The 20,689-nt window shown below is 44.2% G+C and overlaps 1 protein-coding gene across 2 annotated transcripts in view; it reads left to right on the top strand.

The window, feature by feature from the left end:
• The window catches only part of HECTD4 (HECT domain E3 ubiquitin protein ligase 4), a 113,622-nt gene that overhangs the window by 37,997 nt on the left and 54,936 nt on the right, over positions 1-20,689 (top strand). For both annotated transcript variants that reach the window (XM_083750036.1, XM_083750035.1), the window contains exons 13-22: positions 196-341; positions 2,988-3,058; positions 4,076-4,181; positions 7,253-7,373; positions 9,276-9,404; positions 13,847-13,971; positions 15,040-15,193; positions 16,517-16,617; positions 18,089-18,287; positions 19,558-19,677. In XM_083750036.1, the coding sequence (XP_083606162.1) occupies positions 196-341; positions 2,988-3,058; positions 4,076-4,181; positions 7,253-7,373; positions 9,276-9,404; positions 13,847-13,971; positions 15,040-15,193; positions 16,517-16,617; positions 18,089-18,287; positions 19,558-19,677 (1,272 nt within the window). The remainder of the gene's footprint in view (positions 1-195; positions 342-2,987; positions 3,059-4,075; positions 4,182-7,252; positions 7,374-9,275; positions 9,405-13,846; positions 13,972-15,039; positions 15,194-16,516; positions 16,618-18,088; positions 18,288-19,557; positions 19,678-20,689) is intronic.

Genomic DNA, 20,689 nt, shown 5'->3' with positions numbered 1-20,689 from the left:
GCGGCGGCAGCTGGAGGCCCCATTAGCTAAAGTGGTGCTTCAGATTAAGAACAGTTTCAGGTTAAGAACAGACCTCCGGAATGAATTAAGTACTTAACCCGAGGTACCACTGTACTCTTTTTATGGTACTCTCTTACTCATGTCTACAATTCAACACAAGCATTTGTCCATACAGTCCCATGTTTGTCCTTGCAGGTGGTTTTTAAATTTTTCTTCAGCCCTCAAACCGAGAAGAATCGTGATATCGTAAGACGATCCGGCCTCTTGCTTTGGCAGTTACTGATGGCACCAGTGGACCAGATCAGCCCTGAGATTCAGAAGGAGGTCTGCCTGGCAATCAGGTATGTCCTCTGAGCGCACTACAATCAATCAAATCCTACAAATTCTGTAGTCCTTGTGAGGATAATACTTCCAAGGCCTGACTTGGTAAAAACCACAAAGCAGCCATTCTAAGCTTCCTTATAGTAAAGTGTGAATTTTCTGTGCTTTACACTAGGGCTTGGCTGAACCTAGCCCAAAGGAAGGCAGCTAGTTTGGTCACCAGTATATGCCAGGCTTCCTCCCTGTCTATTCCAGATCACAGGGTGTTTTTTGGGGGAAGGAACTGCTACTGTCACTTTCCAGCCTGCTTCTTGCTAAAGGTAAAGGGACCCCTGACCGTTAGGTCCTGTTGCGGACGACTCTGGGGTTGTGGCCCTCATCTTGCTTTATTGGCCAAGGGAGCCAGCGTAGAGCTTCTGGGTCATGTGGCCAGCATGACTGAGCTGCTTCTGGTGAACCAGAGCAGCGCACGGAAACGCCGTTTACCTTCCTGCCAGAGCGGTACCTATTTATCTACTTGCACTTTGATGTGCTTTCGAACTGCTAGGTGGGCAGGAGCTGGGACCAAGCAACGGGAGCTCACCCCGTCACGGGGATTTGAACTGCTGGCCTTCTGATCAGCAAGCCTTAGGCTCTGTGGTTTAGACCACAGCGCCACCCGTGTTCCATTGCTTCTTGCTAGCTGAGGTTAAAAATCTTAAAATGAGAGGAGGTTGTGGGTGGGGTGGATATTTGCCAGACAATATCCAAGCTTTGTCATTGGGTTCTGTCTTATACAGGACGCTTGCAGCACACAGTAGTAGAGAATATAAACCTGTTGTTTAAATGCGTAAGTTTAAAATTAACCAGCTGGCCAGCCTATTTCCCAGCTTTGGGCATTGAAATCTTAGGAGGCCATCAGTTAAAATAGTCAGAAAGTCCTAGATAGCTGGTATCAGCTATATAGAAGAAAGAAAGCATTTCTACCATCTACTTTAGGGTGACTTTGAAGTTCTGTTGTGAGAGCTACTGCTGCTGGTGCTGGTTGGGCATAGTTCTTTTGGCTAGTTGTAGTTACAAGGTTGAAGATGGTCCCCACTCTTCTATCTGCCACCAAAGCATGGGGAGCGTCACAGTCCTGCGTTAAGATAACCAGATAATGTACATCTAAAGGACAAAGGGCATTCATCTTGGGCAGGCATAGGCAAACTTGGCCCTCAAGATATTTTGGGACTACAATTCCCATCATCCCTGACCACTGGTCCTGTTAGCTAGAGATGATGGGAGTTGTAGTCCCAAAACATCTGGACGGTCGAATTTGCCCATGCCTGATCTTGGGTGTCGGATTTTCCTGTATATGGGACACACTCCAAAACTTGAGAACAAAATCTTCTAGAGTAGTTTGCAGATCTGTATTTACGAGGCGCAGTGTTCTCAGTTCTGGAATAATAACCGCGTATTTTGGATCCTGTTTTTTTCAGCCATGTTGATTAATGTTAGAGAATTATTAACTGGTTGCTGCACTTTATGACCAGATAATGTTGTTGAAGAAACTTGGTTTAATTCTACACTGGTGAAGTGTAGAATTAAATTTTCAGAGTGTAGAATTAAATTAATAGCCAGCCAGCTGAGTGCTGGACTTTGATCTGGCAAACTTGAGTTAAAATTCCTCCTGAGCCACAGGCTGACTGCATAGCCTTGGATGAGTTGCAGTTACTTAGCCTCAGATCCTCTTCTATGAAATAAGAGTATTCTTAATTTACTTCACTGGGTACCGAATGCAATAGAGATTGTACATTGTGTAAGTTGCTAGCAAACATTTCAAGAAATGACACAGGTAAGACTTAAACTAAAATACAATTGCTTCTGTAGTATGCTTTCCTTGCTCCCTGTGGCACAAACAGCAGCAATAACAGACAATTAAATAAAGAAGAAAAAGCACAAGCGTTTTCATTCCTTTAACTGTAGAAGCAGTTGCTTGCTTGAACCGTATTTCCCATAAAATAATTCTTAGTTTGAATCTGGTTACATAACAGGGTGGAAAAGGCTTCCTTTTGATATCCAAAGAGGCCCTTTTTGAACATAGTGGTTTTCTTTGTATATATTATTATTACATTTATGCCTCACCTTTCCTCCAAGGAGCTCCAGGTAGCATACATAGTTTTCTTCCTTGTTTTATCCTTGCAACAACCCTGTGAGGTAGCTTAGTCTGAGATAGTGCAACTGGAAGATTACCCAGTGAGCTTCATGGTTAAGTGGAAATTTGAACCCTGGTCTCCTCGGTCTTAGTCCAGCCTACTCACCACTTCCCCAAACTGTCTGTTGATGGCCTTCTTGCTTAACCATTAACATCATTCAAAAAACCCAACATTCCTGACTTTTCTTTTATACTCAGGAAGCAAATGCTAAAAATTTTCAGAAAGGTAGTCTCAATAGTCTGCAGAAAGCAAGCAAGAAAGAAGACAATGTTTATGCTACAGTTAATCTGCTTGATTTTAAGGTGCCTCATACTCTGTCATGCTGGCCACATGACCCGGAAGCTGTACGCCAATAAAACAAGATGAGCGCCGCAACCCCAGAGTCAGTCATGACTGGACCTAATGGTCAGGGGTCCCTTTACCTTTTAATACTCTGTTGCTCTGTCTTTGCAGATACTAAATGTTACCTTTTCTTTTCTCTTCTTTAAGCTCTGGTCTAAATAACCTGTATCCTGGAGAAGTGGAAATTAATAACTTGCTTAAGCTGGTTTTAACAGAAGGTAAGTGTTTTCACTAAGACTGTAATGGAAATTCATTGTAGGCAGCTTGCACACTGATATTTTGCTCTAGAGTAGCCATGTTTTCCTGACGTTGTCAACAAATATCTTCCTATCATGCCTTTCCTGTTCAGCTTCTACTGTATTTCAGAGTGCCAAAAATCCAGCTCTTTCCCCCCTCCAGATGCCCCAGATGTAGGTGGCCCATTGTGCTGCCATTCTGGCTGGTTGTGACCTGTATAGATTATGCTAGCCATTTCATTCCATGGAAATCAGATCTGTCAATGTAACCCTTCCCTTTCCAAATCCATGTTTAGGAGTACAGTGAGGGGAGGAGGGAGTATTTAACCAATTATTTATTTATTTATTCATTCATTCATTCATTCCCCACCCATCTGGCTGGGTTTCCCCAGCCACTCTGGGCGGCTCCCAACAGAATATTAAAAACATGCTAAAATATCAAATGTTAAAAGCTTCCTTAAACAGGGCTGCCTTCAGATGTCTTCTAAAAGTCAGATAGTTGTTTATATCCTTGACATGATAGGAGGGTGTTCCACAGGGCGGGCGCCACTACCGAGAAGGCCCACTGCCTGGTTCCCTGTAACGTCGCTTCTTGCAGTGAGGGAACCGCCAGAAGGCCCTCGGAGCTGGACCTCATTGTCTGGGCTGAACGATGGTGGTGGAGACGCTCCGTCAGGTATACTGGGCCGAGGGCGTTTCACAATAGTCTCAATGAAAACCAGCATTTGGGCTTGGAAAAAGTGGACTTCACACTTGGCTGCAGAGTTTTAGAAGTCTGGAAGCAGAATTTGTATTCCATTTCCAGTTTACAGCAGAGCAGCAATGCTTGGTAGCTGCTAAATCATCCACATCTAGAAGCATCTACCGGCTAAAAGTATATGGTCCAGAAAGCATAGTCTGCTGCACATTTAGTAAGAAATAGTTTCATCTAGCATGAAGTTACAGCTGAGGCCAACATCTATATATAGCCAGTTTCCCGCATGAATTATTCCCTTGTAGGAGACAGAAACAGTGGGCTTGCCCAGCTTCGAAATGTGATCATGACTAACCTGGCTGAGCAGCTTCAGAACAACAGATTTGGCAGCGAAGATGATGAGCATTACAGGTAAGTGACATGGGTCTTCCTTCATGTAAGGGATTTAATTTGCCTAGTGCACATGCTGAAAGCTCTGGATCCTATCCAATGAAGACTTCTCTCAGAGTTGCTGCTTCTGTCGTACAGCTTCCAAGTGTTTCATCACAGCTTGCTTGGGGCAAGTGGCCTCTTTAAAAAGGAAAGGAGATGGCACAAATCCTGTGTCTAGTTCACTGTGTCTTGCCAAGCAACAGAAAAGGGACAATCAGTAACGATTTCAAGAAACAATAATCACAACAACAGAAGCCTATAAGAAATCGGGGGGGGGGGGGTTGTAGCTTCAGGCCAGTTGATTTTCCCCTCAAGAAGAGAGTCTAAAAATTGAGTTCAAATCCCAGAGATTTGGCAGTAAGATAAATAATATGATACATCCTCCACAGAGCCAGTGCTACAAGGACAGAATCTTAGATCATAATATATGTTTTTATTATTTTTTATTTATTTACTGCTTATCCTTCACCCTGAGGTCCTAGGATGGGTTACAGTATTGGAAACAGATTTAAACAATCCTAAAAATATACACCTCAAGTGTCAAATCCGTGGTAAAGAGTTGCATCTTCAGCCTTCTCTGGAAGATGTATAATGAAGGTGCTAGACACGTCTCTGTGGGGAAGGAGTTCCACAAAATGCCCTATCCTGGGTCCCCAGGGAAGAGGAACTACTAAGATGGCCCCCTCTACCAAGAGGGTATGTAGGAAAGGAGGTGGTCTTTCATTTATTTCAGGTCTGTGTCGTTCAGGGCAAGTTACCGTATTTTTCGCTCTATAACACGCACCTGACCATAACACGCACGTAGTTTTTAGAGGAGGAAAACAAGAAAAAAATATTCTAAACGAAACAGTGGATATATGATTTTTGTGGTTCATGCTGTGGCCACAGACATGTGATCTGACGGTGAGTTTGGGGTAGCCCAATGCAAAAATCCTGAGGATCCATGTGGATCCATGCTTTGTAACCACGTTTTTGCACCATTGCGGCCCCATGAAACAGTGGGTGCGTGTGTTTTTTGGTGCAGGCTGTAGCCATGGATATGCTATGTGATCTGATGGTGAATTTGGGGTGACCTAGTGCAAAAATCCTGAGGATCCATGTGGATCCGTGCTTTGTAACCACGTTTTAAGTGGGGAGGGAAGGAAAAGAACTCAAGGGACAAGGAGCACGCGTGGGGGGTATGGAGAAGGATGCTGCTGATAATGCAGGAGAGGCTCCTCTCCGGCTTTGCTCCTTTAGAACAAGCAGGCTCTGCGTCTCTCCCTCCTCCCCGGCAAGGAAACCATGATAGTAATCACTCTGAGACAAATCAAGAAAAATTGCGACCAACACTCTCCCCCAACAAGCGCAGTGAGGTCAAAACACACACACACGCAGAGAGGGAACTGGCCCTAAAGTCGCAGGGCGCTGGGGGAGTGAACGGGAAGCAAGAGAAGGAGAAGGAGTCCTCACACACAGAGAGACACACAGAGTGTCAATTCTAAAGTCGGAGGGACAGCGCAGGGAGAGTGAACGGGAAGCAGGAGGAGGAGAAGGAGCCCTCTCTCTCACACACACACAGAGTGTCAATTCTAAAGTCGGAGGGAGAGCGCAGGGGCACAGGGAGAGCGAAGGGGAAGCAGGAGGAGGAGAACGATAGCTCAAGCACACACACACACAGCCCCTACAGTGGCTAATCCAAAATCGGACAGCAAAAAACTGCAGGCAGGGACAGAGAGTACGGGGTTGTTTTAAAGCAGCCAAGCCCGCTCTGCTTCTCTCCCTCCTCCCCAGCTCGGCTCGCTGACAGGAGCCGCTTACACCTGCTTTGCTGTTTCAAAGCAAGCCACGGACTGCTCACAACTGCAGCAGATTCCCCCGCCATCTGTAGGCATTCGCTCCATAACACGCACAGACATTTCCCCTTACTTTCTAGGAGGAAAAATCTGCGTGTTATGGAGCGAAATTTACGGTATTTTAAAAGTACTCCAGATCAAAAGAGATACTCAAGCCCTAGATCTTTACTTGCTATACTCACTCTCCATGGACATAGCATAAAAACATGTGACTGAAAAACTATGGATAGTATATTAAACAAAGAAACATTAGATGATAGCATTGCAAGACAGATAAAGGAAACCATTTGTTGCAGTTTTAGGAAGAGCGCATTTGGAATAACCAAACAGAAGTTTGAAAGTATGAATTTGCAGTCCTCAACAATTAAATGATGACATAAAATGATCTGTTTTGTATTTCCCCAACCACCACCACACACAACTCTCTTGTGCACAGCAATTATTTGCAACGAGATCCCCTTTGGATCTCTATGGGCAATGCAAACTGTCAGAAGGCCCAATCCACAGGGAGTTTGCTCAGGCATTTGCTAGGTACATGTTAGCCTGCATCAGAAAGCTTCTCATAAATTTGTGCTCCTGTTTCTGCGATCTAAAAAGCTGTTTCAGGCACTTCTGAGTGCCAGAGTGCACCAGTGGAGTTTTGAGCTTGGAAGCAACAGACCCCCACACCACAGCTAGGGCCAGCCCACCCATGAAGTGGGGTGAAGCAGCTGCCTCGGGTGGCAGAAGCCCCCAAAGCAGACTCACCTGTGCCTCTGCCACTGGCATTGGTGCTGAGAGATCTTATGAGATCTCTTGCCTAAAACTAGCTTTGATGCTGGCGCCACTTCTCTGACAGCAGAGGCAGTGGCAAGGAGGTGGTGCTGGCAGAGGTGGGTGGCGTGGCAGAGCAAGGTGGCATCACTTCCTGTTTTGCCTCACCTGTTGCAATGGGACATGCCGTCATGACCCCAGCAGTATCAAAAACTTTTGAAACCCCCCCCCCCCCCTTTTAAGGAGTTTGTTGTAAGACATAGGGTTCTGCTCTTAGATGCGTGGAACTGTCCTGTAGCTGTAGGCAGATGTAAGTTAAGTAAATAAAAAACATGGTTGTGTCTTTTATGGTAGCTACTAGTTCACCATTACCAAAAGAACTTAATATGTTTGTACATGAGTGTTTTTGTTTCCAGTACTGAACCCTCACCATTTTACCATATATTTCCTACATTTTTAAAGACTAAACGATGAACTTTTGCACTACATTCTCAAGATCGTTGTCCGAGAATCATGTATCTTAATCACCAAGTGCCAAACTGTATCCAGAGATGAATTTCAAAGGCTCCTCTCAACTGTGCCTGTGAGTAACACCTCCTAGCTTGCTCTTTTTTTCAAAAGGGCCTCTTGTTTTATGAGTACAGTCAGGATAGGGGCAGTGCAGCAGTCTCTGCAAGGTTTAAGGGGAGCATTTGGATTGTCAAATGTTATAGATGAGCCTGCAAACCTCACTGATTGTTTTCTGGATGCCACCTACATGCCGATGTATTGACACTCTCCTACACAGGAGAAACAAGGACTTAGGTACCTAGGAGAGTTCGGAACTTGTGATTCAGATTGTACTAACAGGCAGCAGGTGCTGATGCTGCTCTTCCAGTTTTTTCCCCAGCCTCACCTAGGAAGAGCAGTCTTATACTTTGTCCTGCCATGAAATTGAGCACCTGGCTAAACCGGCATGAACTTTTCCATGCTGTCTTCTGTGAGTGTTTGGCCAGATGTCTGATAATCCACATGTTGCCCTGCTCTGTCTCCCTGCCACTTACTTTGAACGTCAACCACAAAAAAAATAATCCTAATTAAGAGCTAGTGTTAGCATGGTAGTTAAAAGTGAATGGCATGTCCAGAAGTCCGGTTTAAGTCTTGACATTAGTGGTAAAACTCAATGAACAAACCAGTGTTGATTGCTTTTAATGTGATTTTTTAATTTTAGATTGTATTTTAATAACTTTCAAGCTGATTTTGGTTATAGCTGTAGAAAACTGGGGTATAAATAAAAACAAATGAATGGATCAGAATCAAACCAAGCCACTCTGTTTTAGCCTCAGCCCTCATTGTAATAGTGTTTATCTTGCTACATTTTTATCCTGCCTCATTTGCTCAGAGCTGCAGCCTTCCCGCTCATTTATCTTTCTAACAGTCATGAGAGGTAGGTGAGTGTGAGTAAATGACCCAAGCTTATCCAGTGAGTTTTGCACCTAAATAGGAAACTGAACCTAATTATTTCCATTGTTTTCTGGCACAGTTTTGCCACTATACCATACTGGCTGCATAATGAACATAACAGTCCTGACCTGCTTCACAGGAAAGTCACGGGGTTAGGAAGAAGCAGCCTGAATATTTGGGTTATGACTATTTTGGAAGAATTGCAGGAAATGCTAAACAAATGGATACTGGTGTGGGAACTAGTAGGTGGGACCAGATTTAGACCAGTGTACTGTGCTAATTGAAATGCTGGGCCCAAGCCATCCGAAGTCTGCACCAAGAATAGCAGAATTCTGTGTCCTCTCTAGGCATGCAGATTTGCATAACTGCTTCTATTTTGCATCATTGTGGTTTTGCCAGTTGTGGAGGAGGGGTAAGGAGTTAGGCAGAGCACTGGAGCTCTCCTGCTCTATTACTTTCTAGTTAGTTGCCTCCACTCCTGAGATTTCAGCAGACATTTCCTCACACTTTGAAGCATATCTGAAAAGCCAATAAGGGCTAGCAACTTGCTTTAAGTAAAAAAAAAAAAATGGAAGCATGGGGTTTTCAGGAAGCTGAATTCAACTTAGGTTTTCTGTGCCCCATGGAATCAAAGCATAAACTATACAGCATTGTTTGAAACTTACAGTTACATTGTGTACTGCAATAAATATGTTGAGATCCCATTCCCACTCTGTTGACCTTTCTAGAATGTATCCATTGATACCTGTGAATTCAGCTTTGTTTTAAGAATTAATTTGACTGTTACTTGCCTATGTGTCAACTAAGCAAAATCCAGCAATTTGTGACACATCTCTCAAATTTTAGCTTGAGTTAGTGACTCTTTTGTTACATTCTTGTAATGTACTGCAGAGCTATGACAGTCTAGCAGGAGAAAGATTTGACATTTCCCTTTTCGTTTTCTTCCTCTGTGTTTCAAAAATAGCACACAACCTTTTTCTGTGCTGATTTTCTAGTTGAAGTGTTGAGATGATAATGCAAATGGTGCTCATTTATATTAAAGGCTGCCTCTTCTTGCCTGCGGTATCTGATGGCCGTACAGAACCATCTTCTGAGTAATACAATTTTGATTAAGCCTGACGAAAACGATGACAGTGACAGCTCCTTGCAGGGAGAGACATTGAAGGTACAGGTAAACACCAATATTAAATTCCAGTTCTGATTTCAACAACCCATGCTCTCTTCCGGCCCTTGTATCTCTGCAGTACAGCTAATCGGTATACCCTCTCTGTGCTGTCTTGTCCCTTCTTGTTGTCTCAGTGTAATTTTGTGACAGCTTCCGCTAGAATTCTCAATGGTGACCTCTTCAGGAGGGAAGGTGCTGTTGAAGCTATGTGTGCCCTAATTCAGGAACTCTTGTGCTTTGCAATGCATGGCTAGGCTCCCCTGTTGACCTCCACCAGAGTGGCATTCAGGAAGACCAGCAGAGATCATTATGTGCTGCTGCTGCCACCGCTGCTACTGCTCTCCACCAACTGCAAGTTCAGTCCAGAGGTGGCTGTTCCTCACAAGGGCCTCTATTTTGAACCATCAAATTAGTCTGCACTGAAAGACTATCATTACCAGTAAATAATTGGCTGTGGAACTTTCTTCCATAGGATACAGTCATGGCCACCAACTTGGATGGCTTTAAAAGAGGATTAGACAAATGAATGGAGGTACCGTATTTTTCGCTCTATAGGACTTGCTTAAGGGCACTTTTTCCGCTCCAAAAATTAAGGGGAAATGTGTGTGCGTCCTATGGAGCGAATGCAGGCTCCTTGGCTTCAGCGATAGCAATGCGTAGCCACCGAAGCACAGAGGGAGCAGCAAAAGGCTTCAGGTTCCTTTTGCTGAAGCCAGGAGAGCAAGACTCTCCTGGCTTCAGCAGAGAGGGAGAGCTGTGCAGTGCCCCTTCAGCCAAGCAGGAGGAGAAATGGAAGGGGCTCCGTTTCTCCTGCCGCTTTGCTGAAGGGGCACTGAGCAGAGAGGGGGAGATTTTTTTTTCTTGTTCTCCCCCTCTAAAACAAGGTGCGTCCTATAGAGTGAAAAATACGGTACATAAGGCCATCACTAGCTGCTAACCACGATGGCTGTGCTTTGACTCCATAGTTGGAGGCATTCTGAATACCAGCTGCTAGAAACAGTAGGAGGGGAGAATGCTTTTGTGCTCGAATCCTGCTTGCTGGTTTCCCACAGGCAACTATTTGGCCACTGTGAGAACAGGATGCTGGACTAGATGGGCCATTGGACTAATCTAGCAGGCTTTTCTTATGCCAGAGTCTCCTTGTTTTAGAGAAAGAACTGTGGCAGATAGTTCTGTTAATCTATAAGATTATACTTTACAGTGGTGCCTCGCAAGACGAAAAGAATCCGTTCCGCGAGTCTCTTCGTCTTGCAGTTTTTTCGTCTTGCGAAGCAAGCCCATTAGCGGATCAGCTGATAAGCGGCTTAGCAGATCAGCTGATAAGCGGCTTAGCAGATCAGCTGATAAGCGGCTTAGCGGCTTGGGAAAAAGGGGGGGGGGAGGAAAAAAACCCCGCAGGAACTCGCAAGACATTTTCGTCTTGCGAAGCAAGCCCATAGGAAATTCGTTTTGCGAAGCACCTCCAAAATGGAAAACCCTTTCGTCTAGCGGGTTTTCCGTCTTGCGAGGCATTCATCTTGCGGGGCACCACTGTATTCCCATTCATTTTAGAATATATCCATCTATAGGCCTTTAAAACTTCTAGAGTATTTACCTGCCCCCCACCCCCAATGAAATCTCTATTTCTTAACCATATGGAATCTAAAAGGGTGCTCTGGGTGTTAGCATAGAGCAGGCCTCCGGAACCTGTGGCCTCCAAGATATTACATGGTTCCTGAGCATTGCAACGCTGGCTAGGGCTGATCTAGAGGGCTGCAAGTTTCCCATCCCTGGCATGGAGGGTAGCTTTGCATTTTCATCGCTTTTTATTCCTGGAGCTGCCCTACCCCCTCCATGGAACCCCAGAGGCAGCCTTTGTCTTGGACGGTTCTACACAAACTTAAACAGGTTTATCTCACTAAAGGTCATGGCTTTTCTCACACCTCAGACCTTTGAACCTCTAAATTGAGAATTCTCTGCAGCTTCAGAAATGCTCAGGGTTTCCTGAAAGAAGCTGTGCTGCACATTTTGATAAAATACTCTTTAAAAAAGTGCCCTTAAGCAAGCCTCATTTAAGTTTGAAGAAACAGCAGCTGTGGGGTCCGAGTCTGGAATTTGCTCCAACTCCATACTGATGTCCTGCTGACCCCTGAGGAGCAAAGAAGCTGGGGAGATTTTTGACAGGAAACCTGCACAGGACTCTGGGCACTAGTAGATAGTGTGATCCAAACTGAGACCCTTTTTCTCAAAACAAAAGTAAAAATGTGAGGGAGGTCAATTTAAGCACCCTTTCCCTAGAAGTATGTTTACCGTAGCATATGGTTTGGCCCTTAAGTAGGTTTCAAACCTGTTTATGTCTGTGGTATGGATGCCCCCATCAGCAACTCCCCCATCAGCCTTTTGACTTACTGTAAGTCAGTGTGATAACCTCTAAAAACTTTGATCCTAAGTCGTTGCTTCCTCAATCCCATTCTAGATGTACCTCTTTTCAAACGTGACCCGGTGACTGTCCTAGAGCTATTGCTTTAACTGAACCACTAGGTATTCCTGATAAGGGAAAGCTATCCCTACACTTTCAAGTACTTTAAAATTTAAACATATTGCTAGCTATACCACTCAGGGGGAATCTGTGTTCAGCAAAGCAGTGCTGCAGAATTTCTGAAAACACAATCTCCCCATCAACTTCACCGCCACTCTCTAGGGAATATTACTTGCTTATCTGAAGAAATGGGGCAAAATATGCTTCTATGCAGGGCCTGTGCTACTTTTCCAGCTGGCTTTGCATTTATTATCTCAGCTGCTTAAGGGAGGAGCAGCGAAGGAAAGGCAGCCCACAGCCCACTACTCAAGGCTGAGCCCATGGGCTGGTATATAAGAGCAGCTTCCACTTCTTTCTGCAGGGCCCTCACAGGAAGCCCATGTTTAGTTTTGCCCCTTTATTTTCAATTCTGTCAGTCTCCTTTTTGCTATTCTTTGGCGTACTTGTGTACTTGTATGAAGTAAATGCTGACTGTGTCCATGCCATCTTTCATCCTACAAACACGTTTTTATTTTTTCCAGTTCTTCTCTGCAGTTCGTATCATCCTCTCTTCCCTTCTAAGACTGTCTGTTTCGTTCCTTGTCTGGCCAGCAGACAGGGCTGGATAAACCATTCTGATAAGTACTGTATGCAGTCGGGCCCTAGCCCACTAGAGTCCCTTGTCTGCAGTTAACTAGCTGGAGTTTCCCAAATGCAACATGCATGTTTTATTCCTCCCCCCCCCCACTTAAAAATAGAATCTAGACAGGGAAATGACTGTTTCAGTCAGCCATAGGGAAATATCAAACAATGTTGTTTTTCTGCAATTTAATAGCGTCATCAGATCTGCAGAAGATTTGCCAATTGGGCAGGATGGTGAGGACAGAAGAAGGGGGAATGTGTGTGTGTGTGCATGCTCCTGTGCCCACTAAGGTTGCTGCAAAAAGAAGAAAAACCTATCTAGTTGTTGTAAAAGGTTTAATGGATTAAATCTGTGCAATTTTGCATAGGAGGAAGAGCAATCATTCTGAGGGAGGTATTATTTTATTTGGTTTTGGAAGTAAACAGCATCTTAGAAGAGGAATTCCACCACCCCTGTGTGTGAGAGTGTGAGACAGAGACAGAGAGAGAGATACAAATATAATCCTTCTGTTATGGGTGCCTACTACTTATATTTTTTTAGTATTTATATGAAAGAAAAAAGTTTACATTTTTTTCCACAGTCTGCTGCCGAATGACTTTGGCACTTCAAAAAAATCAGTTAATCAAACTTGATTCCTCACTAGAAATTGTGGCCCTTGTGCTCACCTTCGTACATAGACATTGGAAGACACGTTGTGTGTCTGAGAAGGAACCTTCCCTACTTAAAAAAGACCCAATAGGGCTTCCATATTGTTTTTATCAGGCCTTATTGACAGGGAGCCCTCCTGGTCAAAATATGTCCTTCATTTCCTGCATAGTACATCTTGCACTCTAATTAATTAAATTTTTCCTAGTACTTTGGGGTTTAACATTTTAAACTTCCAGCTGACACAGTAAAAGAGAGATTGTTTCCCTGCAGAGTCAAAGGTGGAGCAATAGCAGCTTCTGTTTTCATGGTGTGTCCACCCATTTCTTGTGTCCCAGTTACATCTCTGATCAAGGTGGATGATTGGGGATTCTAAAGCACAGCTAAAGACCTCTGAATGGAGATGGGGTCCAAATGAATGTATCTGCCACAGGCAGTGGTGCCCCTCTGACCACCTTCCGTTGTTTGAAGGAAACTATTGTCTGTCTCCAGTCTCAGTCCTGGAGCGATCTGTTGGTGCCGGCTTCATTGTCATGACCATCACATAAACTTCGGAAGCCCATGCTTATTTTTTTGTTCTGTTTGCTTGCTTGTTTGTTTTTAAAACCAGCTGTTCCCTTGGTCATGTAAACACAAGTTTCTTCTTAACGTTTTTGTGCCTAGGAGCTTAAAGCTAGTATCTTGGCTCTGGCTACTCAGATCCTTACGGGATGCGATGAAGTTCTAGAAATGCTGCAGCAAGTCACCACTGCTCTGATAAACAGCGATATTCCAGACAGGGAACAGCGGTAAGTTTATGTACTTCATTTGCTTTGGAGATTCACGCCCCACCTTGATTTTGAAAGGTCCTCAAGGCAGTTTGCAACAGACTGCAAAGCATAAAATAAGACACACAACCTGATATCCCTCAGCTGTCTGGATGAAGGATGGGATCGATATGTGCTTCCATTCTGGTCTGTAGTCCCAGGACGCTGACAGTTGGTGCAGAGTGATCTTTCTGGGGGAGGGAGGGAAGCAATCTATCTACGGCTGTCCTTTCTCTGGATGAGAGAAGTGGCCATGCTGCTATTCCCTTTTCCTGGATGAGAGAGGGAAGTATAATAGTCCAATGGCCCTTGATACTCTGCCTAATAGATGGCACTAGAATGTGTTTACTTTCAGTTCTGCAGGTTTCTGTTTGCTTCCTTGGCAAAGGGCATTCACCAGAACTTGCACCGTTTTGCTGTCTCTCTCTTTATTGTTGCCAAAATCAGGAGATTTGGGGAACTGTCATGCAGTTTTTGTGTGTGCTGGAGGCTGTTTGGTTGGCAGGATGCAAGTTAAGGCAGGGTCTGAGTCTCAAACAAAAATGTGCAGGGCATAAGAAAAGTCTGAACCAGGGGCATTGTGAGCAAGGGTTCATCCTTCAGAGGGTGGGAGAGGTCTAAATATGAGCTGTGTAAGAAGGAGATGTTTGACAACAGCAGCAACAAGGGCAAGCTTCAGGAGGTCCAGAAGAGATGATGGAAAGTTGGGGAGGTGTCAGGGATCTGGGGAACAGCACCTAAGAGAGCTTGTTGCACTGTTGAAGATGGAGGAGATAGGATGTATTTGGGAGGTTAAGGCAGGCATAGGCAAACTCGGACCTCCAGATGTTTTGGGACTACAACTCCCATCATCCCTAGCTATCAGGACCAGTGGCCAGGGATGATGGGAGTTGTAGTCCCCAAACAGTTGGAGGGCTGAGTTTGCCAGTGTCTGGGTTAAGACAACCTGGGGTGGGACATTCACAGTAAGCCAGTTGGGTGTGCCGAAGCAGGACTGGTAAGTGAGCATAGCAGCAAGATGCTCTAAATCCAGAGGGCCTCTCATTGCAGGTTAAAAGGCCTGGAGCAGGTGACCAAAGCCACCATGCTGGGCCATTTGCTTCCGGTTTTGCTGACCTCTCTGATGCACCCCAATCTCCAAACATTGACCATGGCCGATGCTCTGATGCCTCAGCTGGTGCAGCTGGTCCTCTACACAAGTCAGGTATGGCCTCCGTTTCCTCTGCTGGTGGTTTCCCCCTCCTCCACCCTTCCAAATGGTTTTATGTTTCTTTTCCTTCCCTTGGAATGATCTTTGCTACTGAAACCCTTGTGCGGAATAGCGATATTGTTACATTCTACCTTGTAACAAACTTTTTATAATGCTTATTGTGCCACTGGGTTTGCCATAGGGGGTTGCATTCATCCTTTTATGGCAAACAGTATCACATCTTAATGTTCATCCCTGTAAAATTTGAGCTCCCACAATGCATTGAGGATACTGAATTGCCTCGTTACAAAGACTTACACATAGCCATAATACGGTGCTATATGGAGCACAGTTCAAAATCTGCCAATAAGCAGAACTTCAGGCTGCATCTAGATTGGGCATGACCCAATTATTGCTTTTCCATTGTAAGATGTAAGTGAAATTGCAGCTGACTTTCCACCCTGTTGAGTGTGTTGTGCATTTTCTGTGTGTACATTCCACTGTATTCTGTCCATACCACACCTTCACTAAACCCCTTGCGGTATGTTATAACCACTGCTTGTTTTCTGACCCCCTATTTATTTCCTTTTGAAATAAATATTTTAGTTATCACTTTTCTGACTATTTTTAAACGAAACATAGCTAAAGCATTATAACACTGTAAGCTATAATATAATTTATAATGATGCTATGGTGTAGTAGTATAATAACACTATACTAAAATAATGCTTTAGCTGTGGAGTGTTGTAGTGCTTTGCATCTTTCATTAAAACAATATAGATGGAAAAACATTTAAATAAGTACAAAAATAGCAATTTAAAAGAGTCATAAAACAACATTCCCTACAAGTCTTATAATGAATGTGTGTTGAGCTGTAAGACTGCACTGTTGCTTTGTTCTTCCTAAAAGTTGGAGTTTTTGTGGTCTAAGAAAAGATGGAAGAACCACAGGGCAACTACAGGATGACAATGTTTAGGTGATAAGAGTTGTGTGGGTGCCCTGTAAAAAGTGAGTGAAGGAATCATGTTGATGTCATGCTAAATGCCTATTGAGGAAACATCCTCATTCTCCTTCCAGGCGATGATCTGGACCAGGGGAGCTGTGCTATCTTTGAGGGCAATAGAGAAGGTTGACAGGGCATCAGTAGCAATAGCAAGTCATAGATTTGTAGAGTTGCAAGGGACTCAAAGACTCTTTGAGTCCAACCCCTTGCAAAGACAGCCTCTCTCTTTCTCACCTCCCTCCCTGCCTCTCCAGTTTTCCCCCCTTCCCTATTTGAGAGATAGTATTATATACTACTTTACTAATCACAAGCAAACCGTATTCATTTTGCTACAGACAGCCTTGCTGCTGAAAACCCAGTCTCCTGTTTTCTCTGAAGCGGGCAGTTCTCCTGGAGGGGCATCAGAGCAGAGGAGCAAGCTATTTCCTGATGAGAGGTAATCAACGTAACATCATCCAACTGCCCTTTGACCCTCATCCTTCACTACTTTAATATGTTGAAGGCACTCTCTCATATGCTTGCTGGCAATGTTGCTTCTGGACATAAATCATTATGGAAGAATGATTCAGAGGCAAGGAACCCCACTGGGTCCGCGTTGCATTGCTCTGTAAAATTGCTTTGTAGGCTCATGGGTGGGGGGGATTTCTCATAAAGAGCTGAAAGTTATAGATCCAACTGAAGGTGTTTCTGGAGAGCAAGTTATAGCTTTTATTTCTCCTCCCTTTCCCTGCCACCTCAAGGGTTCTAGAGGAACAGCATCAAGATTAGAAAAGGTTGAGATTGTTTCAAGAGCTTTATGTTTTAATTCATAATGGGCACAATGTATATTACCTGATCCTGCTTTTAACAACATATGTCACAAGTAGGTGGGATGTTGTGAGATCTGTTACTGAATCTTGTGAGGTTTTGTAAAACTGAACAGCAGCCATGGGGGGGGGGGGTGTGTGGTCCCTATTACACTGCAGCACTGGGGTAAGGAGGTTAACTCTCCCCACTTTCCCTGTTTTCCCAATGGCAAGCACCCTCAAATATGCTCTTTGTCCTTCAGGAAAAGCTTGTATGTGCCTGTATGAAACGTGTGTGGTTCCTCTGCATGGTAAATATCAGCTTGGAAGTAGATTTCAGCAATTCCTGATATTAAGGGTGCATTGTTTGAACAGCCAGCCTCATCACTGGAAGTAGCATTTTATTTGTACCTACAGGCTTTGAGGTCCTTCTTGGGTCCATAGCCCTACACTAGATGGGAATTCAGTAAGTTGAAAAACCTGCCAAGCAAGCCTCTTGAGCAGAGCTGAAAGTCAGATGACTGTAACCCACATGAGCAGTGATTCCTCTTTCAAACTGCTTTCAATTGTCTTCAGCACAACATACCATGTTGTCAGGGAACTGCCATCGGAGCCAGAGGCGGAGGGAAGGCTCCAGAGGGATGCCGGAGAGGGTCCCAGTAGGGAGAGAGACAGCCCATCTGCTGGGGAAGGAAATCAGCGTAACACCAGTGGTGAAGGGGGGGCAGATGGGGGAATCGGAGAGGAGGCTCCAGGACTCTTCGCCGGAGACCAGCGCAGCGGGGAGAGCGCAGGTCCTCCGCTGCCCACATCCTCCCTGCGCAGAAGACTTCCGCGCAGGGAGAGTAGGAGGAGACTTGGCGTCAAAGAACTTCTTTGCTGAAAGAAGTTCAAGAAACGCCCACTGACGGATTCTGCCAGCGATTGAGACAGCCACGGGTGAGAGGCTGTCCAGACAGAAAGGGTTCAACCAGGCAACCTAGCCAGGAGTGGCGGCAACTTACACACGAGCAACCCCTAGAACCATTACACATGTGTCTGCTGTTGTGATAGGTTTGTTGTACAAACTCTATGTTTTCTCTGCTAATGCTTGTCCCTTTTCACTCTTTTCTTAAACGCTAGAATGCTAGAAGAAAAAGAAGAGCCAGGTTTCCTTACTGGCTTAAAGATTCCAGCTCCTTGGGCTGCTGGGAAGACAGTAGAGACAGTCCACCCCGTCAGAGACAATTACAAATTTAAGGAGACGGTGCATATTCCGGGAGCCCGTTGTTTGTACCTGAGGTTTGATAGCCGCTGCTCTTCACAGTATGATTATGATAAGGTTAGTAGAATGCTAGAAAGATCTTCCCAGTGGAACACAACAAGTCAGTACTGTGGTGCAGTTTCCATTTCCTTGAGTAGAGTTTGCACAGGAGAAGCTTCTGTCCCTTAATGCTCTCTGTCTTTATCATGGACAATATGATTATTGTTATTTATTAATTGCCTTCCATATATGTCCAAAATACAGTGGTACCTCGGATTAAATAATTAATTCGTTCCGGAGGTCCGTTCTTAACCTGAAACTGTTCTTAACCTGAAGCACCACTTTAGCTAATGGGGCGCCCCCTGCCACCGGAGCATGATTTCTGTTCTCATCCTGAAGCAAAGTTCTTAACCCGAAGTACTATTTCTGGGTTAGCGGAGTGTGTAACCTGAAGTGCATGTAACATGAAGCATATGTAACCCAAGGTACCACTGTATAATAAAAGCAGCTTAAAAAACAACAACAGTTGAGAGCAGCACAAAAAACCAATGAATTTTAAAACAATACAAAATGGACACCCATGGCTGAGACCTATTTATCCAGCTGGAAAAGCTTTTTTTTAAGGAAGAAAATGGCTTCAGTTGTTTCCAGAAAGTACAGATTGTGCCTATCAGACATATCTATAGCACCGTTTTTTGCCAGGAAGAAAAAAAGGGGAAGGTTTTGATCCCAGCCTCTGTGTGGGATCACAGAAGCTGGTTGTGTGTGAAGAGGAGATCCCTTGCAATTAATTTATTCATTGCTGAATGTTGACTGCTAGTTGAGGGCCAAACTAGATGTGGCACCATACATGTCATTAGCCAGTGGCCTTTTTAAAAAAATGTAAACACCTGCAATAGTAGGGTGGAGTGGGCTGTGATCTGGATCAAAATCTGAACTGAGTGGGGCAGGTTGTCTCTTGCTGTGACCCTGATTGGGACCAAAGTGCCTGCACTTGATGTTTGCATTGGAAGGAAAACTTCAGTTGCCAAGGATCAGATCTTTCTCTTGCATACAAACAGCAGGCCAGGAGCTCTGATCCTGATCAGGAAAATGGGGAGTGGGGTTCAAAAAGGAAAGTGGCCTTTCCTGCCAGGCTCCTGGTCCAGATCAGAGGCCCTGCACCTGCTATTTACTTCTAAAAAGCCATTTGTATTATTGCTTCAGTGATTTGTGTGTAAAACCAGAAAGCCACCTGCTTGACTCCTTCACAACAATTTGGAATTAACTTTAAATATTCAAACTGCCATAAGTCTGCACGTTGTATTTGTCTTTACCCCACCTAACAGTTTATTTCATGTTCTTGAAGCTGGTGATCTACGCAGGCCCCAACACAAATAGCCGGAAGGTTGCTGAATATGGGGGCAACACCCTAGGATATGGGAGCCGGAGTGTCTTAGGAACTGGTTGGCCCAAAGACTTAGTAAAGGTACAGAGCAAAGATTTCTCTTTTTTAAAATAACAGCAACAAGATTTCAACCAAATTTGATAATAACAATAATAATAATTTAATAATAATTTATTATTTATACCCCACCCATCTGGCTGAGTAGTTGTTTGGGAACTACTTTATAGAAAAATGGTTTGTGTTTTGTTGTAGACCCATAAAAAGAATCATGCAAGGAGGACTGTAGCAGCTGAGTTCAGTATTTATTTTGTAGTGTTAAATGAGTGGCAGGAGGAGAAGGGAAAAGCAAAGGAACAGCTCCAGGGCTATAATTGTTGCTGATCTGATCTTCTGATACAGTTATAACTTGAAATGTACAGGGAAAGGCTGGCTATTGTCTTTGTGTTTTTTAAAGAACACTTAAAAAAAAGCTAGTGGTCATCTTTAAAAACAAAATTATGAAAAAATAGTGCCATTGTAGTTAGGCTTAAGCATGATCTCTTGTAAGAGAGATGGATTCATGGGCCTGGAACAATCGCAGTTACTTCCTTTTCACCTCCAGTCCTTGTGTTTTCCACATTTTTCACGGTTCCATGGTCAAGGACCTCTGCCAGATGCAACCTCTGAAATCAGATTATGTATGCGAGTATTATTCGGGTTTTCCATCTCATGTCTGGTCAACCAGAAGAAGGGTGGTTGGCTTTTATATCCAAAGCCAATTCTTGCCCAAGAATGTCCAAGTGCTTCGGCAAAGTCTCTTAAAACACACATCCATTTATTTAATGTTCTGCATTTGCCTCCTACCTTTCTGAATAGCATCAATTCTTCTTTTCCCTACCCTCCCTCCCAATTATATTTTCACAATCCTGTTAGATAGGTTCCGTTTGCAGTGCTGGGTGGGGAGACTAGCCAAAAGTTACCCAGTGAGCTCCATGACTGAGTGGGGATTTGAACCGGAGTCTGTCCAATGTGACTTCCTGTGATTTTTAGAGCCATTTCAGTTGTTGTAATGCCTTGCTACCCCATCATACTCCTGAGACCCCCATGGAAAGTC

The sequence above is a fragment of the Podarcis gaigeae genome, assembly GCF_964106915.1.
Source record: "Podarcis gaigeae genome assembly, chromosome: 8".
NCBI classification, from domain to species: domain Eukaryota; kingdom Metazoa; phylum Chordata; class Lepidosauria; order Squamata; family Lacertidae; genus Podarcis; species Podarcis gaigeae.
This window is presented reverse-complemented; position numbering and strand designations above follow the sequence as displayed.